This window comes from Elgaria multicarinata, chromosome 3 (assembly GCF_023053635.1).
Source record: "Elgaria multicarinata webbii isolate HBS135686 ecotype San Diego chromosome 3, rElgMul1.1.pri, whole genome shotgun sequence".
Lineage (NCBI taxonomy): Eukaryota > Metazoa > Chordata > Lepidosauria > Squamata > Anguidae > Elgaria > Elgaria multicarinata.
Genome location: NC_086173.1, coordinates 115,698,873 through 115,724,285, shown reverse-complemented (window position 1 = coordinate 115,724,285; position 25,413 = coordinate 115,698,873). Strand labels below are relative to the sequence as shown.

At 43.6% G+C, this 25,413-nt stretch overlaps 1 protein-coding gene across 3 annotated transcripts in view; it reads right to left on the bottom strand.

Annotated features, from left to right (window-relative positions):
* FLNB (filamin B) overlaps positions 1-14,963 on the bottom strand; it is a 97,359-nt gene extending 82,396 nt beyond the window's left edge. For all 3 annotated transcript variants that reach the window (XM_063121340.1, XM_063121341.1, XM_063121342.1), the window contains exon 1: positions 14,659-14,963. In XM_063121340.1, the coding sequence (XP_062977410.1) occupies positions 14,659-14,950 (292 nt within the window). In that variant the 5' untranslated portion in view covers positions 14,951-14,963. The remainder of the gene's footprint in view (positions 1-14,658) is intronic.
* Positions 14,964-25,413: the final 10,450 nt, after the last annotated feature.

Genomic DNA, 25,413 nt, shown 5'->3' with positions numbered 1-25,413 from the left:
CAGATCAGGATTGCAGCAGGGAGAAGAGGGTTAAAGACCTTCCTATCACCCTTGCTAAGATCCTGATCTAGATCAGATCTCCTGTGTTGACTTTTCTTACTGAAAGACTAAGAACAGAAATGTAGCTGCTACTAAATCTTTAAAGTAAAATGTAGTATGACCTTTAGATGGCACTAACCCAGGTAAGTAGCAAGCTGTAACTTCAATTCATTGCTTCCTCTCAGGACCTTAGCTCCCATCCATAAGAGTAGGGGTCCACAAATTGATTGGGCTAGGTAGCCATTATTGTTATCAGATACTGATCTTGCTCCCCTCACCTAGCAGGAATATGTGTAGCTTGTGTAAAGAACCCCATGAGGAGAGGCAAAGTTCTCATCTCACTTCCTGCTAACCTTTGAGAAAAGTCAGAAGAGGCCACTATGAGAAAGGCTGGAAGCAGAGAGATATGTTGCTTCCACCTTTTTCCAAGCTTAGGAAAACATGAAACAATACCTACTCCTTCCCAGGTTCTCTGCATCCTAGAGGACTTCTAAGGGGCCAGAACTCTAACCACAAAGTAAGAGACACCTTCCAAGCCAAGGTTTTCCACAATGTGTGCAGAATTCAGGAAAGGGAATGGGACCCCAGGGCATGGATGATGCAGCCATCTTGGTGAAGCTAAGGCCACATTCTGGTCAGTACTTGGATGGGAGTCCACCCAGAACTGTCATATACAGTACCTAGAGTTTCATAATGGAAGAAAGGCAAGATGTAAACATAAGAAAATCTTCCTTCCTTCAAGTAGCATTAGCCAGAATTAAATGTACAGATTACAAATGGTGGCCCTGTTTGCAAACTCCTACATGAGAATTAATGAGAAGGCCCAGCGCCAAACAAATCTGGAGTCAAGGAAATTATTCCTTCCTGGCATCAAATGTGACAATCCTATTCAGCTAACCTTATTGGATCACATATTAAGCACATTAGCCTTTTATTTTATTTTTATTATTAAAAGTAGTTAGGTATCACTGCTCTGCCCACTAGCACTCTCAAAACTATATACAGTAACATCAAGAACTGCACTGTCTGCCTGTTAGCTACCAAGCCATGTACAAGGTCATGCTATTATCTTATAAAGCCCCAAACAACTTGGGACCAGGATACCTAGCAGACCGCCTTTCCTTATATACACCCAGGTGACATTACGATCTTTAGAGGAGGCCCTGCTCGTCATTCTGAGGCGAAGAGAAGGTCATCGTGAAGAACCTCAACAGCAGGCCTTCTATGTAGCAGCACCCACCCTCTGAACATCCTTCTTCGGGCAGTTCAGGAGGCGGAAAATGTAGTATCTTTTAAAAGCCTCCTAAAAACATATCTTTTTAGACAAGCCTTTCTTGGACTGTAACTAATACTAGTTTTACGTGACTTTTGAAGTTTAATCTGAATTGGTATATTATGGTCTTAATTGTAAACTGCCCAGAGAGCCTAGGCTGTTGGGAAGTATAAATATGTAAGAAATAAATAAAACCACAACATAAAGACAAAAATAAAGCATTTTTTTTAAAAAACACACACACACACACAGAGCAAAGACCTTTTTAAAAGCCAAACACAACTGGGATGGAGCCAGCCTGACATCCCTCGGGAGGGTGCTCCACAGTTGAGGTGCTGCTCCAGAAAAAGCCCTGTTTTGTGCAGCCACCAACCTAACCTCTTAGTTTCAGTACCTAAAACAGGTCCTCTGAAGAAGACTTCAAATTATGGAAAAATTTATGCTGGAGAAGTTGTTCCTTCAGATAACCTGGTGCCTGGTTATTTACTTCCACTAGGACAGCTCAATAGCTGCAAAAATTATGACGGGCCTACAGCTTTCTCCTCTAAAGCTCTATAGAAGCATATTTCACTTAATGATGCATGGAATACAACTTTGCCAATACCCATCCTTTAGATTAACAATGAAATTCAGCACAGATGTTCCGTTTTTACACGACATGATTTTGCTGCCAGCAGCAGCACAGCCAGATTCTCATTCTCTTTTTTTCAGAAATGTGTTGAGAAGTTAATCCTGTGGACCCTTCAAGTCTATAAAGTCCCAAATGTATTTGCTTCCTTCTTAAAGGAGAGGCCTCTCAAAATAAAAGGGAGTAAGTCAAGAAACCAATGTCTCCTTTAGAAGCTACTTGGTAGTCCCTATGTGGATCAAAGCCCTGCACTGCATCTATATCTGCCTGCACTATATATGCACAAGACTATGACCTGGTTCACACATAGCAATAACCCAGAGTATAGGTTAAGTTTGGGCTGTCATTGAGTTATGGGTTGTCGTTATGTGCAAACACTGCACTATGATTTAACTATGGGTTGTTAACCACGAACAACCAAGGGAGAGAACCCATGATTTGTTGTCTGTGAACTCTAGGTTGTTTGTGGTTAACAACCTATAGTTAAATCACAATGTAGGATTCTCATACAACAACCACAATTATTCAAGTTTGTCCTTATGTGTGAACCAAGTAGAAGTATGCCAGTCTTCCTTAACCAGGCGCCCTCCAGTTGCTTTGGATGGCAATTCCAATTTTCCCCAACCAGTATGGTCATAGTGGATGGGAATGCAGACTAATATCTGGATGGCACCAGGTTGGGAAATCTGGCATATGCCAAGGGCAGAAATTAATCTAGCCCATGCTTGCTAGGGGTGGAAAAACATTTCACTTGCAAGTTACCAGCACACTTAAATGCCCAGGCAATGAGGTGCACAAACATGAACAGTGACATCATATCACCACAAGTGGTAAGAGGGAGTGTCTGAGTCAGTGTTTGAGGACACCACATCATAACCTGTGAGCTGGGTGAAAACCATTTTATCTGCATTGATTTTGAATCACCCCTTATTAAAACCCAACTCATCATAGGAATCATAATTTGGCCTTCAATAAAGTAGGGACGCCAGCTGAAACTCAGTCTGAAGATAAGATTTAGTTTTACAAAGAATAAAGAAATTTCAACTAAGAATGATTAAGGACCGAATCATCAGGCAGAGATCAATAACTGAACCTTGTCTCTTCTGCAGGAAGTCTGTGTATTAAATCATTGCTCTAGTAGCAAAGGCGTTGAGTTGGGCTTTGCAGAACATTGCCATTCTGATAATCTCTAAGCATTTATCATTCCCATACAGGGTTCTTTTGGAAATGCAGGCTTGTGACATGGAAGGAGAAAAGAGGAAAAACTGCCAACATTACTTTCAACAGTAAGTTATAAAATACACCATGTGTTCTGATCAGACAAGCTAAAAGAGAATAGTATGTAGATGTACAATACTGAAATGGAATCAGCAAAGCCAAGTTACTAGCAAAACATGAATGAATCTTTGAGCTATCAATGCCACAGTATTTTAAGTATCTTATATTTCCATTTCTTGTTAAAAGGACCACAGTCTAAGCAGATTTTTTTTTTACCATTAAAAAAAAAACTTGAAGTAGTGGCAAAGGTTCTTACCTTTTTTAAAAAAAATTATTAGCTATAAGCAAAGCCATTTTAATTTTACCTAAAACCTTTTGTTCTTTTGACAGAGCAGCCTAAACAAAACCATCCGTATTGAACAGGAGATAGGATTTTTTTTTCCCTTGGCTAAAAGGCAACCATGATTTCTGTACAATTCAGTCAACCCTCCAGCTAAAGCGAAAATTTCTAAACCAATTGCATTTTCTTGAGTGGGTTCTTCCACCTTCCAGATAATATTTGTTATACGCTAAATCAGACCTCTCCAACTCAATGCCCTCCCATCAGCCCCAGCCAGCATGCTCAATGGTCAGGAATGCTGGGAGTTGTAGTCCAAAACATCTTGAGGGTTGCAGGTTGGGGAAGGCTGCTCCTAAGGCTTCTCTTTGCCAAGGAATGGTAGTCATGGCTTGATGAGTTATCTACTTATTTTTTGCAGGTTGGAATAATGGACCCAAGCATATATTAACTTCTTCCCCTTACAGGCTGCCTTTTTAAATATTGCCCATTGTGACCATGTCAAAGCCAATGCAATAGACCCAAAGTCACATCATGGCTGAGTGATGGAAGCCTCCCAAAATTGCAAGGTACTATTTTTGTGTAGGATAGGCTTCAGTTTCATTAAGAAAGCTACCTGGCCATGTGAATCCATGATTTTCTATTCCTGTTGTTCGAAAAAAGGTTTTGCCTACTTGAACTAGTACACCTTTTGGGGGGACACTAGCTTGTATTATTCATTCAACTTGTGAATTCCACTACAGGGAAATGTATTGATGTTACTGTGTATTTATGTACAATCCAATTAAATACAATAAAACCCTTGTATCTGGCTGGCCACCTGCACCTGAGTACCTTCTTCAAGAAGTGGATGTCAGCCACTAGCTTCAAGGTCTTATAGGTTCAAATATGCATTTTTTTAGTAGTGGTTGCACTGCTGCTTTGCTTAAGGAGGAAGGACTACTCCCACTCTTAAATAGAAGTTTCCAACTGCCAGGACCCAGCTCATCATCCCTTCTGCTGGTTGCAGTCAGCCATGAGAGCGGTCGAGCAAACAATGAGCTGGCCTAACCTGAAACTGAAAGTCATCCAATAATATCCCACCAATCAGTACCCTGGATACCTCCACTGATTGAACTGCACAAGTTTAAGTCATGACAGATGTTTGCTAGATGTTTTGAGAATAACGTCACTTACAAGTCACATCATGCTACTGAGATTTCCATCAGCTCTCCCATGGGAATAGAATGCAAGAGGCCCTGAAGCACTTGGAAGCGTTCCACTGGACAATATTGAGAAGATGCAATGGTAGAGGAGAAAGACTCATTATCTGTCTCTGTCACCACAACAGAGTAGGCTCAACAGTAAACTCCAATGTTCAGTCTGATTTGAAAAGTGTTCCTCTGCCTGTGGTATATTTATCTCCCAACTTGCTTAATTGCCCTCAGCTTAAAAGTATACCAAGAAGCCGACAATGCTGTGCCATGCAAAAGATGGTGCTCAAAATCAAGCATGTCATCCGAAATCATCTCCGCATTCCACAGAGTGACCATGGTTTCAACAGGGTCACCCTCCATACTAGCTGTGGGGGTGGGGGAGAGAACCAGAACCATCAGAATTCATTAGTCTCCAAGGATGGCCTATCTTAATAGGTCTCCCACCCCTGCAGAGGAAGTAGCTACAGCAAGCCTAAATCCCAAAAGGAAATGGTCTCATCATGTCAAGGAAACAGATATAAATCCCTGCACATTCAGACTATTATCTTCCTGTCCAGTAGAATGAACAGCTGCCACTCAGAATAACCAACACTGGGCTAAATTGTTTTATAATTTAAAACACTGGGCAAGGTCCTTGAGCGGGTGGTTGCGGGCCAGCTCCAGACACTCTTGGATGAGACTGATTATCTGGATCCATTTCAGTCGGGCTTCAGGCCTGGTTTTGGCACGGAAACAGCCTTGGTCGCCCTGTATGATGACCTATGTTGGGAGAAAGACAGGAGAGGGAGTGTGACTCTGTTGATTCTCCTCGACCTCTCAGCGGCTTTCAATACCATTGACCATGGTATTCTTCTGGGACGACTCGCTGAGCTGGGAGTGGGAGGTACTGCTCTGCAGTGGTTCCGCTCTTATTTGGCGGGTCAATTACAGAAGGTGGTGCTTGGGAAACATTACTCGGCCCCGTGGACTCTCAAGTATGGGGTCCCGCAGGGGTCGGTTTTGTCCCTCATGTTGTTTAACATTTACATGAAGCCGCTGGGTGCAGTCATCCAGAGCTTTGGAGTGTGCTGTCATCAGTATGCTGACGACACGCAGCTCTATTTCTCCTTTTCATCTTCAGCAGGAGAGGCTGTGGATGTATTGAATCGGTGCCTGACTGCGACAATGGACTGGATGAGGGCTAATAAACTGAGACTCAATCCAGACAAGACTGAGATGCTGTTAGTAGGTGATTCCGCTGACAGGATGGGGGGTGTTCTACTGGTTCTGGATGGGATTGCACTCACCCTGAAGGAGCAGGTTCGTAGCTTGGGGGTTCTTTTAGACCCATCATTGTCACTGGAGGCTCAGGTGACCTCAGTGGCACGGAGTGCCTTCTACAAACTCCGGTTGGTGGCCCAGCTACGCCCCTATCTAGACAGGGATAACCTGGCTTCAGTTGTCCATGCTCTGGTAACCTCCAAGTTAGATTACTGCAATGCGCTCTACGTAGGGCTGCCTTTGAAGACGGTTCGGAAGCTGCAGCTTGTGCAAAATGCAGTGGCCAGATTGATTTCGGGAACCAGAAGGTTTGACCATATAACACCTGCTCTGGTCCGCTTGCACTGGCTGCCTGTATGTTTCCGAGCCCAATTCAAGGTGCTGGTTTTGACCTATAAAGCCTTACATGGCTTGGGACCACAATACCTGACGGAACGCCTCTCCCGACGTGAATATACCCGGTCACTACGTTCAACATCTAAGGTCCTCCTCCGGGTGCCTACTCCGAGAGAGGCTCGGAGTGTGGCAACGAGGGATAGGGCCTTTTCGGTGGTGGCCCCCAGACTGTGGAATGATCTCCCTGATGAGGCTCACCTGGCACCAACACTGTTATCTTTCCGGCACCAGGTTAAGACTTTCCTCTTTGCCCAGGCATATGGTGGCACATCCTAATTACCCACATGTTTAGTTTTTAATCAGTTTTTAATGTTTTATGTGCTTTAGAGTTTAAAATTTTGTATACTTGTTTTTACCTCAATTTTAGAATTTCTGTAAACCGCCCAGAGAGTCCTGGCTATGGGAGCCATATATAAATGCAATAAATAAATAAATAAATAAATAAATAAAATCCTACTCAGTATAAGGTATCTATCCAACCCCCAAAACTTCTAGGTTTGTGTTTATCATTTTTCTAAATTAGGGGGTGGTGACTGAAGTTAGCCCCTGGATTTAAGGTAACAGCTTAGTGTTAATGTTGCTCAAAGTAAATGTTATGCTATGACATTTTCCTTGGCCACAGAAGGCTGGCATAAGCAGGTAGGCAGTGATGAGAAGAAAGTGAGGAAGGAGATGTTTCAGCTCTTTGCTACTTGCCTGCAACATTTAAGAATACTGCATTAATAAGAAAGCCGCATGAATGGGGGTGGGGGTCCCTAACCTATCTATGCTACAATTGTACAAATTATTCCCACATTGTATAAATTAGAAATCTAGCAACTTCCACCCCCACACACCAAATCCCTAGGTAATAGCAGCTACTTTAGCCGTTACCTAGGTATTTCAATATATAAATACATAAACAAACACGGGGTGTGGACATTACCTAGCAGCAATGAAACCACCCTTCTATTTAAAAGCTACAACTTTTGTTCAATAAGGCAACTGCATATGAGGAAACCCATAAATCAAAAGTTTCAGTTGAGCTACTACACCCTAAAATCCAAGCAGAGTGCAGGTTGCCTACTTGAACTGCAACATGAAGACTGGAAGTTGCTTCAATAGCATTACTAATTGCAGCTCCGTCAACACACCCAAAAACACACCCTAGTGAGCCACTGATAATAGTACAACTGTTAAGTGACTGAACTAAACACCTAGTGGGAACTGGGCTTGGCATAGCTCCATACAGTGTCATCATCAGAAGGTTGCTTATCAGTGTTCCTGTTAAACTGAGTCAACCCTTATTTAGCCAGCATGGGTGTGACAAGGTGCTTTCTCTCTTTAAAAAAATTCTACCCTTTGACACCAAGAGGTGGTGGTAAAGGTCTGGTCACTCCCAAAATGACTACCTCATTCCACTCATGCACCTATATCTGGACAGCATGTTGCAGGGGTTGTTAGGAGACTTTAGAACTATAAATTGACATGGGAGAAAAATAGTTTCGCATAAGGTTCATGGAGTTTTATTCCATGTTTTCTCCAAGCCCATCATTCAACTCCCATCAGACTACTGCATTGAGTACAAGTCTGGTTCATTGACGGCAACATGATCGCTTGTATGAGTGAGGCTTCCAGAACGTTAGTGCAACCACTAAACTAGTAACTAGCATTTTATTGCTCATGAAAAAAGAACTACCAGGTTTACTGTTCCCATATAAAAATCAGGTAATGTCTACAACACAAGGCACACCATAACCCGTACTTCAGGAGTGGCACTCTCAATCATGCAACAATTTTAAGTTTGGATGAATTCCCATTTTTGTAGCATCCACAAGGCTTGTATTTGTGAGCCAATTCTAAGACTAAGCAGAAAGCTACACTGTAACTTGCTTAGGGAAAGTGAAGCAAAACAATTCAGTAAAATACCAGCCATTAAATTTGATAGTCAGTCATTAGCCGCATGTAACTGCCAAAACACACAGGTGTTTAAAAATGTATCTTCCAACAACAAAAGGGGAGGTGATTAATATGTCTCTTGATGACTAAAGCACCTTTCAATATCAAGGCTGCTCACTACGAATGCTTCTATGTCAAAAGTCTAAATGCTGGCTAAAATCACTAGCATAGTTAATGAAATCTGCATCTAGATAAAAATTACCAGGACTATGGAGGACAGAACACACTGCGAGCACATATTTTTGCTTCTTGTGATATATTGACACTTGAAATGCCAAACTATAAACCAATGCTCGGCTGAAAGGGGAATTTAAAAGGCAATGCAACTTATCTACTAGTTTCAGGGATCTAGATACTTCAGGCAAGGCTAGGATGTGGTGAAAGCCTAAGTGCCAAACTACTGAGACCATTCAGTTCTCTGTATGTTAAGCATAGCTAAAGTTGACAGGAAGTTTCCTTCTTATAGTATTCCCTCATCGATTTTGAAATTTTTTCTCTTGACTTAGGCAGGATCTACACTACTGCTTTATAACAGTTTATAACAGTATTGACAACTGTTGGGGCCCATGACACACTCCATATACCGTTTCCAAACCACTTTCAAAATGTTATTATCCTGCTTGGTGTAGTTCTGGCCTTAAGCTGCAGTCCTGTACCTGCTGAACTGGGAATAACTGAACTGGGACTTACTTCCAGGGTAAGGGACAAAGTGTCTGAGAAAGGAAGGAAGATAGCCCCTGTAGGCCCATAAGCTTTCTTTTTTGTGCCTCAAGGAAGCCCCCATGGGAAACTGAAGAGATTGTCAAGGAAAGCTTGATCCTCTGACACCACCCTGTACCAAGATTGTGATAAATGATACTGCAATTAAACGAGTTATATCTATGCCATCTCCTGGTCTAAAAATAAGCTAGGATAAATCTCCTGCCACAAGTCACCAATTTCAAACAGCTTGAAGAATGGCATTTGAAATATTTCTCCCTTACTTTAAGACTGTCTGAAGCAGCCATTTCTAGAATTAGTCTTGATGCAACAAGTAGTAGCCTTTGTAAGTCTGCTGGAATTCAATACATTACAACTATCTAGTGATTCAGGAAACACATCCTGTTCTCCCAAATATTAATTGTAGAACCAGCTTATAAGAGTAAGCAATCATCTCCCTTGTTCAATATAAAAGTAGTTGGGTCTTGCTTAGTGAAAAACAGAGACCCAGTCTGCAGGTAATGGTGGCAAATCCTGGGTTAATCAAACCAAGATTTGCCACGGTGCATGCTGGTATGTGTTAATGCCATTTTGCATATGAAACCTCCGTTTGGAGGTTGCTCTGTGACATCCGAATCAAGATGTCATGGGTTAATGGGGTTAAACAAACCACAGTAAATCCATGGTTTGTTTTTAGGTTAACTGTAGGTTGTATAACTCATGATTAATACATAGCTTCTGGGCCTGGAGATCACAGAGCAACCTCCAATGAATTGAAGAAATGTTGGTGACATGTGCTATCGCAAATTGTGGGTTAACCCATGATTTGCCACCATTATGTGAAAACAACCCCATCCACACAACCCAAAATGTTTGCCAAGTTTCTTCTAGTTATACTAGCAGCACCCAGCATGAGTAAGTGCAAGAGTACACATTTCCTATTGTTACTTCAGTTGGCACTTTACACAATACTTTCTGCTGTTAATATTTAAACTGAAAAGTAGAGTGAAGTAATTCCTGGAAAAGCAAGTTTGTAGCAGCTGTCAGGGGTATTTTCCCACAAGGAGGCTGATTCAAAGCTCAGCAAGGTTTCCCTGCTTCAAAACATATGGATTACATACGGAGAATCAACATTCCTTCTCCTATACTTTTCCTTGAAGCCTTAAGTCTATTTACACAGACACAACGTCTCTGAAGTTATGCTTCAGGTCTCTAATTCAAGGTCACGTTTTGCTCATAACAGCATAGTTTTATACTCCAGAGACAAAACTGCAGAGAGAACCGAGTTACTTCCCTAGTTAAAATTCAGACAGACTTCCACCAAACAGGGTAACAATTGTTAGAAAGTTATGTTTTAGCTCCCACAGGCAGGTATTAGTTTTATTTTGCTTTACTTGTTAACACACCACTTGTATGCTACTACTTGGCTGCTGATTTTGGGTGCATAGCAAGATTTGGCTATGAGAATGGTTAACTATTAACATCTTAAAAGTGTAAAGGCTGCCTTCACTTTAGACTATTATACTCCTGTCCCTACACTTCCTTTGGAAAGCTCGGAATAGCATATGATGCTCCCAAAGTCTATCCAAGCACCAAGCAGGATGAGATGTGCTTATCTTTACTAGTGCAACGCTATCATGTTTTCCTAAACCATTTTCTGGAGGACCAGTCACTTTAAAAAAAAGAGAGAGATCTGTACATACATCTGACAGTATAAAACTTCCCAACAAAGACCAGTGGCAGTTGTTCCACAGCTGAGAGCGCTCATTTGCAGAAGTGCAAAAGCCAGCTAATAACTCATTTCCTACACCTTTTCATCTTGCATGAGAAGTTATTAGGGTTTGTCTCTACACTGATAATTCATACCAATCTACAGATCTTAATACAGTCATAAAGAGACACAAGTTCCTCCCTGCACACTGTAGCCTCCATCCATAAAAGTTCAAGAACAGGTTAGACAAGTATCTTCTTGGGGATGCTCTGCCTCAGGGTATTCTGTTTAAGAAGTTTTTAAGCTGCCTCTTTAAGAAAATCCCTCCCAAAGCAGCATACAAAAATGAAAGCCACAGCACAATAAAAATGACAGAATAAAACAGCAATACTCAGTTTTGATGGGGGTACAGGATTGGCTGGCTAATAGTGTCTTCCTATTTTGATTCTACGAGAACTCTTCCAGTAGTCATGTATAGTTTCCAGCTTAATTTCAGAACTTTCAAATAACATGCAGCTATGATACATAGGAATTGCCACTATACTAGGGACAAATATCTTCTTTGATGTGGAAAAAAGGCTGAAGTGGGGGGGGAGGAGGAGGCTGAAGCTTAAAATAACTTTTTGCTGCAGCAGACTATACGAATCTACTTGGACTGCAGCCCTATGCACACTTACTTGGAAGTAAATTCCAATTATCTGCCCTGGACATATCTATCAGGAAACATATAAAGGTTTAGGTGGCTGTTCAAAGCAGATGTATGCATTTTTGTCTTGGTAGGATGGTACAGAGATTCAGCTGCTGAAAAGCTACTGCCCTATTTCTTCGATTCTAAGACACACTTTTTTCCCCATATAAACATCTCTAAAAATGGGGTGCATCTTAGAATCGCGGGTGTGTCTTAGGGTTTTTTTTTCTGTTGGTGGTACTGAAATTAGTGTGCGTCTTACAATTGATGGCATCTTACAATTGAAGAAATATGGTATGTCCCATATAGAGAAGTGCATTTCAAGGCTCAAGTAGAGTAACTGTATGTATGTGTGTGTGTGTGTGTGTGTGTGTGTGTGTGTATGTGTATAGAGAGAGAGAGATCATACCAATGAAGCATTTCCATGACAAGAGCTATAAGTAACAATACAAATTATACTTCCTCACTGTCTACAAGGTTTAGCCTCAAGATATTAATCAGAAGTCTAGTCAAACAATACTCAAAATCTCTCTCTGCTTTTTTGGCATAATTACTAAGTCTTGCTAAATGTTTTCTCAAAATATACTCAAAACCTAGCCACTCAGAGCAATAGTGCTTGTACTCATGTTACAGGCAGCACTTTTATTCAGTCTCACTACATCTATCCATTTTATAATTGAGCTATATTCAAGAAGTCAGTATTAGTCATGTTCATTTACAACACTGGCAACCTCTGAATCACTGCTTTTCAAATGTCTAGTCCTTCACAAATGGATGCACATGAGACACTTTAAAGCTTAGTAGTATCTTCCTTCCCTGGCCCACCCCCAATTCATATAATCTAAGCAAAATGCAACCTCAAATAGAGTAGAAAATAAGAGTTAAGTGGACTCTCGCTCATGAAAGCTTAGGCCATGATAAACATTAGTATTTCTTGTATCGCATAATATTTCTGGTATCACCAAAAAAAAAGGGACAGTTACTTGGAGTCCAATTACATACATATGTTTAGACTGACATAGAATTATGTCAGATATGTATTCTTAGACTAGCACTAAGGTGGGCAGAAGCTACAGCGACTGGTAGACGTCTGGGAGATTTTCAGTAGATTGGTAAGGTTTCTTACCCCCAAATGTCTAACAATAACTAAAAGGCTCCCATCCCCCAAACAATTAGATTGCAGAGGAATGATCCTGCTGTGGTTTTCCTCCAAACATTCCTCTGCAACCTAATCGTTTGGGGGATGGGAGCCTTTTAGTTATTGTTAGACATTTGGGGGTAAGAAATGTTGGGGCCCAGGACACACTTAATATACACTCTTCAAACTGTTTTCTAAGTGTCATATCCTGCTTGGTGTAGTAGATCTGGCTCAGGAGTGTGAGACAGGAAAGACTCACACTCCTGTGTGATCACAAATTGCTGAGCTGCGCATGTGCTCTGAAGTACCATAATGTAAGAGCCATTCTGGATCAGACCAAAGGTCCATCTAGTCCAGCACTCTGTTTACCCAGATGACAGTTTACAACAACCTGTCATCTGGGGACCCACAAGCAGGACACGTGTGGAACAGCACCCTCCTGCCCATATTCCCCAGCACTGGTGTATATAGACTTACAGTCTCTAATACTGTTCCTTAATTCTTAGCACATCTGTCTGCACCATTTTTTGCACCCATGTCTGTCTGCACCTTTTTTTGCACCCAACTCCAATTGGTGGACTTCTTGTCAAAGGAACAAATTAATTTCCACAACCCCACCCATAACACCAGGAAGCTAGCTGCCTCTAACCCAGTAGCACAGGAGTTCTCTGTACAGAGAGCAGCAGGATAGTGCATTATCAGTGAAAAGATGTAATCAAGTATCTGCTGAATTAGTCTAGGAAGTAATCAAACCTTAACAGCCAAAGCACAAGTTTACAATATTACTACACCAAGGACTTCCGAATGCTTAACAGTATTAGGTGAGAAGTTGCTTGTTAACAGTATTAGGTGAGAAGTTACCAATGCTCCTTGCACCTGTTTGGACCCACTGCATAAATTTTGCACACCCAACTGCATGATTTGTTTTGGCTAATTCACATATTCTTTAGAGTAGGTGTGAAGTGGGCAGGCTGTTTTTCCTGACAGATGTCTTTTGAGGAGCAGAACCCTCCTGGACAAGCCAGCATCACTACGCACACTGCTCTTTTATTTTTTTATACTGACACAAAGCTCAGCCTGATGCAGACTTCTCCCTGAAAAGAAGACCAACAGTGAAAAAGGCTGATCTCTGAATTCGAGTGACCAAGCTTTGAACAGTGCAAACCCTTCATAAGCCTCAGGCACAGAAATCAAAGTCCTGCAGCCAAAAGGAAGTGGCTCTACCTGCTGGGAGGGAGGCACCTCAGGAAATCCTGTCTGAGCAGGGCCAGCCATTTCTGCACTTTCCCAACACCATGTTTGGGATCTCCTGCTAGGGTTCCAGACTAGCCTGAGGTTTGTAGGTTGTTTAATGGGAGGGAGGGGGCAAGAAGAGCATGCAAACACCCCAAACAGGAGCACCCTTCTCCCTTCAGGGAAGAGATAACTTGCTACCCTCATCCTGCCTGGGCTACCACTAAAAGACAATGGGGACTCTAGAAAGTTTAGTGCTTTGTTTCGGCGGACACGGGTGTAAGAGCTGGACTGCTTCGAAGCCGTCCTAGCGGGTAAAACCAATGCCAGCGGGTATCCTCCTCGGGCGTGTCAGGTTGGGCTCCTCCCCCACAGCCTCGCCCAGTCACTCCACCCTTGCTCCTGGGGGTCTCTTTAGCAGCACCGATAGAAAAAGCAGGCGCGGTGACCTTTGGTTGCTTTGGGGGTCGGAGAAGCCGCGCCCTCCGCCTCGCCCACACAGACGACCCTCTTCCGCTCAGCGCCCCTCCAACTCACAGCCAGGCGAACCCCGCCTAGCACGATAAGCTACGGGGAGAAAGGGACCCCGGTACATCCCGCTCATTTCAGAGCGGCTGCAGATGTTAGCCGGGGAAGGAGACAAAACTTTCACCCGCCAAAGCAAGCCAAAGGGGCGCTACGAGGGCTGCGGGTGTGCGAGGCAAAGCCAAGCCCCTTAATCTGACCTGGCATAGGGGAGGGGGCGCGTGCAAACACCTCAAATTGCGGGGTGGGGCGGGGGGGTAGAACCAAGCAGTTTATCTCCACCAGCCAGAGAGCCACGCGCAGCGAAGGGGCGAGGCGAGGCTTCGCTTCCCTCACCAGCAGCCCCGACGGGCACCGCGCGCGCGCGCGCCAAACTCACCGATGGAGACCAGCTTGATGTTCTCCTTCTCCAGGAACTCGAGCGCCACCGAGACGTTCTCCAGCTGCATCTGTCGGAAAGTGGGTCGCTGGTGGTATTTGCGGTACATGCGCTTCTGGCTAAGCACCTCCAGCAGGGCGATGAGCCGCAGCCCGTCGCTCAGGTCGAACTGCAGGTTGCCGATGCGCTTGTTCACGCAGCGGAGGTGCTCGTTGCACCAGCGGGTGAAGGTGTTCTGCTGGATCCGCTTCCAGGGCGCATCCTCCGCCAGGTCCTTCTCGGTCACCGGCATGGCTGCGCAGTCCACCTCGCAACGGCCCAGGGGGTGAGGGGGAGGCTGTGGCTGTGGCTGCTGTTGCTCCGGCTGCTGTTGCTCTGGCTGCTGTTCCTGCCGCTGCCGAGGCTGCAAGCCGTGACTTTGCTCGCTGCAGTTGCCGCCTCCGCTCCAGTCACTGCGAGCCGCCTGGCCCCGCGCCTGCGTGCTCATGCTGAGGCCGCCCCGCCTCCTCCGGGAGGTAATGAGCGGGCAGACCGACCAACCAACCAACCCGTCCGCCCTCCTAGGCTGGCTGGCTTCCTCCCGCCCGCTGCTGGGCCGCAGCCAAATACAAACGGTATTAACTCTGCAGAGGGAAAGAGAGCAGCTCTGTTAGCTTAGCAACATCAGCTCCAGGCAGCTCGCCCAGCCCAAACCAACCTCTCCCGCTGAATCCACACGTGCTCGCTCACAAGCAGCCCTCAAGAGAAAACGGCTAGCTGGCGCGTGTCTCTTCCCAGGGAGCTTAAATACCCCTCGCCGACCAAGGGATTGGACCCTGGCCAGAGAAAGGGTGGAGCCGGCAAGACAGCACAGCCGGCGGAGGGCGGAAAGCGTTGTCCCCCTCACCCGCCCTCCCCTCGGAGGCGCCAGGCCCAATCCCTTATCTAACTTACCTTTAATCTTATCAGAATAATGACCCACCGATACACCCAGCCTGACCCGGTTGTAATTGTTTTACTCAGCGGCGGCTGATGCTCATTAGGGCTGGTGGGCAGGGCAGGTACCTAATATTCGGAGAATAGGGGGAGATCATGGGTGGTAATCGTGCATGCCGTGCATTGAAGAAAATCTACTTGGCTGTGGGGAGATTTCTTTGCCACAGGTGGGTGGGGGAGAGGTGAAGGGTCGCCGCCCTGTTTGTCCCAAATCCAGCCTCTGGATTTACTGCATATGCTGTGTCACACTACCACACGTTCACACACACGCACGCACATTTTTGCCTTTTGGGATGGCCAGATACAAAGGAGATCAGTGGGGCACATGTGTAGAAGGACCACCAAAGAGACTTGGGTCACCTTGAAGACTAACAAATGTGTTATGTCAGAAATCTTGGTGGATGGAAGCTTATGCCATAATATATTTGTGGTGCTTAAAGTACTCCAACAAGTCTTTCATGGTTTTAACAGGTGGAGGTCGCTACCCATCTGAGTAGAAAAGAGGATCTCAGCAAGGCCAGTTTGTCACAGGGAGGAAATCCCAGAAATTAGCCACACAAGATGTGCAGGAACCCTTCTCCTTGCATCTCATAGGTTCTTCTCTTAGCTCTTGTTGCTTTTTGAGCTAAACAACAACAAAAAGAAAATAATGCCATCCAGCTATGGCTAGGCCAGTGGTTGGCTGTGTCAGGCACCTGCCAAGGCCAGCCCCATGCAGGGGGCCTGTTGCTGGGTTCCTATGCCCCCCCTCCTGTTTCTGCCTCCCTGTTTTTGCTGGGCTACTTGTAATCGTCAAGCCTGTAAGCAGCATCAAGAGAAAAGAAAAGGAGACCCTTCCCTTTGCCTTGACCTCTCCTTTTCGGCAATGATTCAGATTTGGCCCAGAGGTGTGCAAATGGACAATTGTGAAAGCAACCAGGAGAAGGTTTACTGAGGGCAACTTGCCCAAGAGTCCTCCCCACCCCTTTGGCATGACTGATCTAGAGTGGGATTCAAATGTGGGGCTAGGATTGCCCCTTTCTTTCCTGACAGGGCCTCTATGCCTTTAACGGCTCCATGACTAGGAGGAATCCAATGGGTGAAGTTCCCCCCCAGAGATATTTCAACTTTTCAGAACAGGGAGAAAAACTGTATGAAAGCTGGTAAACCACAAAAAAAATCAGTGAGGGGGGGGGAGAGGATGTAGATAGATGAAAGGGGCATGGCCTTCTGGGGAGCTGAATTTGACCCCCAGGCTGGAGGTTCTGCATCTCTGATATATACGGTGTGGTTTACAATGCAACAAATTCCATCTCTGATGAGGAATACTGCTGACCAGCAAGGAAGCCATTTATTAGCATGAAACTGAAAGTCCTCTCCCAGACCATTGGCCCAGGAGGTGCTGGCAAGCGACTGACCAATATTCCAGGCCCTCCTTAAATTTTCAGCTTTCATTGAAAAAATTCAGTCCATATGATCCTTTTACTTGTGGAGATATTAAGTGTATGTGCTACAGGCACTTTCCTACTCAATTGCTCACTAAGAAGTTTATACATACTTAGATTACCTGCATTTTTGTCTTCAGTTATTTCCTGCCCCTCACCACAAACATTCTGGCTAAGAGCCTGATCCTTTCTAAGAAAGACTGTGGGTTGTTCTATGTTTGGATTTATTGGTACGGGCAACTGGGCTCTAATATCCTGAGCTCAGGTTCCTATACCTTTCTATGTAATGTTGGATTAGTCATTCAGTGCTTGCTATACCGTTGTGCATAGCCATTTGCTCAACCACAACACAGAAATGAAGAGCCATTTGCCATGGATGCAGCTGACACATACCCAGGATAACAGAGGTACACAGCATACCCGTTTGACTAAGTGGCAAAGCCAGTTCACTCTCTATTGCTTGTTACTTTTGGTCCCCCGAGTGAAAAGTGAGGCACAGTGGGGAAGAACTCCAGCCGCCTCCATCTGCTCTGTTTTTTTGGTGTGCTCCCGGAAGCCCTTCCCTGAAGTTTAAAGGGAATATGTCATACTTGGATAATTCCTTTTCCTGTCATCATGCTAGTTAGGAAGAGTCATTGCATTTCCTAGCCAACCATTGAAACGCCGTGAAGAGCAATGCCTGTGAGGTGCCCCCAGAGCTGATGCCAAGTCCAAGGTGTTTATGGAGATGGACCGGTGGGGGAACTAAGCAACAGCAGCTACACTGTGCCTCAGGTTGCAGGGGGAAGCCAACTGCAGATATTTGCACCACAGGTGCCATTTTTCAAAGGACGTCTGCGTAGCTAAGGAAATTAGGATTGGCTATAGCAGGTTGTAATTGCCAGACTCCATCCTCCTACGTCGTTCCAAATAAATGTCAACAAGAAGTCTGGGCACATAGCGCTGGAGGAGCCAAACACATGCTTTTTAAAAAAGGAAGACAAACACAGTAGGCAGAAGCTTTGAAGAAGAGTCCCTTTATAGTGGTGCTTATCAGAAAGGCAGTGAGCCATACTTGTGGGTTTCATCCCTTGGGGAATACGTTTAATACCCATTGACTGGAATTTCCATTCTGATGTTCAATTTTTGTCCACATAAGCTCCATTCAGAAATCAGGCTGATGCAGTCCCAAACACTGCCATCTGACTCCCTCATGACAGAATATTTTTGGAGGACATCACTATGCAAACCACCCATCACAGATCCAGAACCAACTGAGTGAACAGAGGGAAAATGCACATGCACAGAGGGAAAAGACTGAAATCACACTCGAAGGCAAAAGCCAAAAATCACAGCCAGGCTGATGTCAAGGACAGGCATGATTGGGCTCCTGCTGAGGGCCCACAAGAGCTCCCTGGACTTACATGAGAAGGCCGAGCAGCAGATACCTGTGTCTTCTTGCTTGCTGGCTTTCTGCCTTCCAAGCCAGTAGGTGATAGCAGTGATAAGGAAGAAGTGGCGGAGCAACAGCAGCTGGTGACAATTAGGATGAGAAAGTAGACTCACCGAGAGAGGGAGCCCATTGAGGGTGTCTTTCCCAAGGGCCATCAAAAACTTGGAGCCGGCACTGGTCACAGCTCAAGAAGGACAGTTGTGTTTCATCCTTATTGGCTGAAATGCAACAATAGAATGATGACCAAATATCCCAATTTAACAATGGCCCATAGCAGAGGGAAGGAAGTCCATTTGCTGTCCTGCTCCTGGCGCAGGAGCATCAACTCCCAATAGGAGAATGAGGAACCTGCATTTGCTCTCTGAGGCGCTAACACAAGAACAGCAGCCTGTGCAACTATTGCACTTAAATTGCAAATGAATATTAGAAATAAACAAATAGGCGGAGGAGCAGTGTCCCCTTCATTCCAGTTGGACTGGATTTTTGATAAATGTTCACAACAAACTTGAACCCAATCAGCAGAAAAAAGATTGCTTCACAGAAGAATGGTGGCCAGTTGCCATATTTCTAGAGGTTGAGTGATTGAAATGGGGACGGGGTGGGGTGGGGGAATAAATATGGAATCAGACGTGGAACTGGTGGGAATGCATGACAGGGCTTTCTTGGCTGCAGTCCCTTGTCAAACCCAGTTGGTCAGAGGCAAATGGTGTAGTCGGAGGCAGTTATCCGGCCGCAATTACATACACGTTTACCTGGGAGTAAGTCCCAAATAACTCAGTGGGACTTACTTCTGAGAAGACATTATAGGATTGCACTTTTACAGTGTTCCAGGTAGTCTATATTGCGCAGTAGAACTGGGTGGCAGAGATTTTCTTTGCTCATTGTTTTAAAAAATGTGAAAAGTGTTTTGCAATACTTATCTTGATATTCCCCTTTCATAATAACCTTTTCAAATCAGAGTATATTGTGCAGTCCATATTAGGGATATGCATATCCATGTCATTGTTTGAATTTAAACTTTTGCTGTTGCCCTGCTCATAAAAGTATTATACATTTTATTTACAAGTATGAAAAAACCCTGGTACAGGGATAGCCCACCCACTGAATAAGTAGGTCATCTGCACATGGTATTGAGCCTGTAGGAGATAGAGGACGATGCACCCAGTTGTCAGCTGAAACTCATGGTTATGCTGCATGTCCCTGCAACGCTTTAGTTCTAGTTTTTCCAGTTCTTCCTGTGGAGGGGGGAAATAATTATGCCATTGACAAGGGGGATGCTTGGTGTGGGCAACTGATGGTAAGTGATGTTATGAAACATTTACACAAACTTCTTAGACAAGGAGCTAAAAAAAGTTTCTTTTAACAATCCACTTAGCAAAATGTTTGCAAGCTGGTGCACTAGAAAGTAACTCTGTCTTAAAATCCACAGAACGTACTTGCCCCTGACCCCAAAGTCAATCTGGAATGTATGTCTTGCTTTGTACCTGTTCACACTTATCTGAATCCGTCTCTGTTGTGTCTATTTAACCTGATTGACTTGTATGGTCCTTGGGAGGAGCATCCAACTATAGCTATGCCCTGTGGAATAGCCCCTCCAATTAACCATCATATTGAGACTCTAGTTGAGAGACATACAGCTAAGGAGGTGTCCTCTTAAAGCAATATGAAATGGATTCCTTATTAGGGATATGCATATCTGATTTCCTACTTCCCTTGATCTTTATCTCACTTAGTTTTTCAGTTACTGGCTTCCTTGCCTGCCCAGAAAGCTCATCCAACCTTGAAATTTCCCCCAGCCAAACTGACTTCTAACTTCATAGAAACTGTATGATAAAGGTCACCATGAGCAAACAGAACATTCATGACATCAGAGCAGCCAAGCCAATGGATAAGAGTGGTAAGCAGGGAGGCAATGGGCAGATTCTAACCTATGGGTTTTTTAAAAAAGCGAAATAGAACAGGTGCGTTAATTTTCTGGGCAGAGGTTAACTAACAACTATTGAACTCACTATGGTCCAGTGGATACAGTGTTGCCAGTGGATCTGGAATACCTACGTTAATATCTTAACTCAGCCATGTTCTCAGAGGGCAACCATGGACAAATCACTATTTGTACTAGGAATAATACACTATGTGATATACAACTTGTCTTATCCAGGGAGTATAGAAGAACACACATAGTGAGATACAGGAATGTGCACCTGGTGCCGTTATCATGATAGGAGAGGCATCTAAGGTCTGAAAGGTCACTAGCTCTCAGAATTGCCCACTTGGAATTCCTGTCCAGGTTCCCCTGTAGCTGGGCAACAAGTCCATCAATATTCAGTGCCTGGTGAATGGAAGAAAAAGGAATTCCTTATAAAGTCATGATGCTGGCTACAACATGAATGCTTGGCCTTTGGTATGAAAAATTATTTGGTTGCTGGACTCACTAGCTATTACGTCAGCTCCTCCTTGGCATTCTTGTATGGTAGCTGCATAGAAGTCAAAACTTTGGCTAAACATTGTTTCAAAAAGAATAATGCTTTGTAGCATTGATTAGACAACTGTGTTCTAAAGACATTGGGCAGTATCCAATAACTATGTCTAGCACAACCCCATAGTGTTAGCTGGTATGTTGTATTTTCTGGGGAAAACAGTATGCCAGCAATTGCTAACAGATTTGCTCTAGACATAGTAAATACTAGTGCAATGTAATTTATATAAGTGGTTGTTCCTCCATTGGATACTGCCCATTTTGTAATTAATTACAACAAATGTGTTTCAAAAAATGTGAAAACAATATTAAAAATCACAACAATCACTAAAATGACAATGAGCAAAAAAAATCTTAAAGTGTAAAAGTAATGCAGCAACAATAAAAGCTGAAAACTACAATAAGACCAAGGAAACAAACAAACCCTACAAAATGGTGCAATAAAATGTTATCCATTAAAATTGCACGAGAAAAAAATGTTTTTAACTGATACTTAAAACAGGCTAGGAGCCAGCCAAGTGTTACTGGGAAATGAATTCCACAGCCAAGGTGCCAGAACAGAAAAGGCCTCATTTCTGGCTGCAACCTACCTAATTTCTAGAGAGGGACACCTGGAGCAGGGCCCTGCAGAAGATCCTAATGAATTGGCAGGTTCAAATGGAGGCTGGTGGTTATTCAGATACTCCAGGAACCATTTAAAGTTTTATAAGTGAGTATGTGTGGGGCGGGGTTGGAGCATGTTTGCACTGTTGAAATGCTGTAAAGGCTGTCACACAGAAGAGGGCAAATACTTCTTCCCTGCTGCCTTGGAAGTCAGGACTAAATATAATGGGCTTAAATAATGAAGAACTGGTGCTTCCATTAGTTATTTCCTCCTCTCTCCCAGTCCTTTCTTCCTTTTGTGTTGTGTCTTTTAGATTGTGAGCCTGAAGGCAGGGACTGTCTTATTATTAATCTTTGTAAGCTCCTCTGGAAGCCCTTTTCAGCTGAAGAGTGAAGTAAAAATGCTATAAATTAAATAGTTACAGGAGAGCAGATTTAGTTGAATATTAATAGAAATTCTTGATGGCAAAAGCAGTTCAACAATGGAACCAAATGCCTAGAGTTCTCCCTTCCTGGAGGTCTCCAAGCAGAGGCTGGACAACCATCTGTTGGGGATGCTTTAGCTTTGGATTTCCTGTATCAAGTAGGGGTTGGAATAGATCACTTACAAGACCCTCTAACTCTATTATGCCAAGTCAAAACCAGGACCCTGAATTTGTGCTTGGAAGGAAATTGGGAGCCAGTGGAGGCTGCGTGTTTGTTTGTTTGTTTGTTTGTTTGTTTGTTTAAATACTAGTGAGATACGTTCCAAACAGCCAGTAACAGTCAATAATCCAGATGCCACATTATGAACCAACTGCAGTTTTTCTGAATAGTCTTCAGGGGCAACCTGAATTATACATTGCAATAGTTAGGTCTGTTTGTTGATATCACCTCCACTTCTATCTGCACAATCCTATTCGTGTTTGTTTGGAAATATTCTTGTTCTGTTCAATGAGGCTTTCTCCCAGGTATGTATACATAAGATTGCAATGGAAGAATATCACTCTCTCCAGCAACATTATTCAGAAGGCTGGATTCTCACAGGCAAGAGATTACAGTTGTCTTCAAAAATATATTATTAGTTGAGATTATTCCATCAAATTAGTATGGCAAATATGCTTTAAAATAGTAATTGAGTGGTGGGTAGATCACACTCCGAATTTCTGATACACAGCTACCTTCCAAGCACCATCTTGGCTCATGTTGTCTATATGATTGTATACAATCAGCCTCAGAACTAGGTACATATTTAAGTGAATAAAGGGTCATTCCCCACCCCTCTTGGATATATCCTTCTTGCGGATCAAAGTGAGAGCCGAAAGCTATGTAGGTGGCAGCTCTCTAGCCCCACTGTTCCATAGAGATGGTTGGACCTCCCATGAATAGATATATATAACACAGCAGTTGTAATCACAGAATGGTTTTGTAGCTGCTTTGAGACAGGATGATGAGGGAGGGGAGGAGGTAAAATCCCTACCCTTGCAATAATGCAGCAGAGGGCTAAGTATGCCATCCATGATCTTTAAGTGAGACTGTTGTGTGGCCAGGCTTTGGCCCCCAAATGCTGGCTGCGAGCACCACTAACATTTGCTTGTAAACTGAATTTGAATGTTCATTAACAATGAGCACATGTTCCAAGTTATGTTTTCATCAGGAGACACTGAAACAAAACATACATTGGAAACATACGTCTGCATTTTCTGGAATATCTTCCTGGTACTGTATATTATTTCAAGGGAACTAGCTCACATAGAAAGACCTTGGCTGTATATTTTATGAGCAAATGTTTGTGTATGTGTGTACATTACACACATATGTATTTCAACACTATAGTCAGCATCAGATCCTGTTCCTTTTTGTTTGACTTCTATGGCAAACAGTGAGAAGGAATGTTTCCTCATCAATCCTTACATATTGCACAGTTCAGATATGTATCTAGAGGGCATTTTCCACTATGGTTTTCTCATTTTCTTGAAATAATGATAGGGAGACGTGTTACTTTAACTACTAAATAGATTCTTCCTGCCAAAAGATAACTCCTTGAACATGATGTTCCTTATTAATAACTTATATCCTACATTGTCCTATTAATTGCCTATCAAAGTGCTATTCAGAGCATTGTAGCTTGATGGTGTTATATCTTCTGCTGGGCTGTTGGTATTTATTTATAGAACCATAAGACTGGAGGAGACCTCCAGTGTTGTTAAGCTATATGCATTACACTGTCCCTGTTCAGATGATGCACTAAGCCACAGTGGTTAAGCATTTCTAGCTAAACATTATGGTTTAGCGTGTCACGTAAACCGTGATTTAGCATGTCATGTGAACCATTCCTAACCATGGTGGCAACATAACCATGGTTTAAACACACTCACTAACCATTTGCTGAAAAAGGGTTATCATCCTAACCATGGCTTAGCATGTTGTCTGAACAGGTCCACTGAATTAAGAGATTCCCTAAACCTAAGTCATCCAAGTGGTAGACATTTACCCAGCTTTTAAAAAAAACACCCAGTAAGAGGAGAACTATATATTTGGACAGCCAGCATTATATTGTTGTTGTTGTCGCAAATTAGCAAGTTTTCCCCCTCTAAAACAAAAGTTAATGTGGCCACCTTTTTGGTGGAATGGGGGCATATATTTTTCTAGCATCCTATGGCAAAACTAAGACTGGGCCATGCCTGGGCAACTGGATGCATGCTCATCAGGTCAGTGCTTTCAGCTGTGGAAGCACTGGAGCAAACCAGGCAGGATGACTGGTATGTTTCCATTATTGCAACTGCATGCACCAACTCATCAAAATATGTCCTCCTTATATGCAGAGCCAAACTGCATGCCTAGAAATATTACATGATAGAGCCCTCCAGAAATTGTACCATTTCAGAATACTGAGGTGGAGTGAGAAAGAGTCACATATCTGAGTACTTTTTTTAAAAAAACTTCCTGCACATGGAAAACTAGGATGTCTGGGATTAGCTATGTGAGAATCCTTTCCCCTGGTATGCTAGCTTTCTACATGGAGGTTGTTGTTGTTGTTGTTTTAAAAGGTGGGCACATTTGCCTAGGAACTTACTTTTGCTTTGAGAAACTAAAAAATATAGCAGTATCTGAGAAAGAAGGCGCATGGGCATGGAACTTCATGCACCAACATCCATCCTTCTTTCCATGTCTGTACAGCACCACATAAATATAATTCACTGTTCCCTTTGTGAATGGCACATTCACAAATTAGAATAGAGATGGGGAACGTGTGGCCCTCCAGATGTTGTTGCACTGCAGTGCCCAGCAGCCTTCACCATTGGCTAGGGCTGATGGGAGTTGCAGTTTACTAACATCTGGAGGGCCACACCACTGCATCACAGTGAGTGTGAGAACCACAAAAATGCACTTCATGGAGATGTGTCAAGGCTCTGCTCTGGCATGTTACCTTTCCTTCATTACTGTTTTCAAAAATAAGATCATCATATGAGAACCAGGGGTTTTGAACAGGAACCTCATAATCTGAGGCTGGAACCAAGTGAGCAATCCAGGACTTTGCACATTCAGTTCATAAACCTTTTTCCAGCACAAAGGGGAATAAAACTGTGCAACATCACATTATGATCGGGTTTGGATTGGACAGGCCTGGTATCAGGGCTGGCCCTGCCATTAGGCAGAGTGAGGTGGCCACCTCAGGCAGCAGATCTTGGATGTCATGAAAGGGCAGCAAATTGTTATTGATTTAATTGATTGTTACTCTTGGTTTCTTTACTGCCATGGAGGTGCTTGTGAGATTTTCTGCCTCACATGCCAAAATAACTTAGCTAGGTTTGGGTACTATGCACCTTGGCATGGGCCATTTCCTGCTCTGCCTCAGGCAGCAA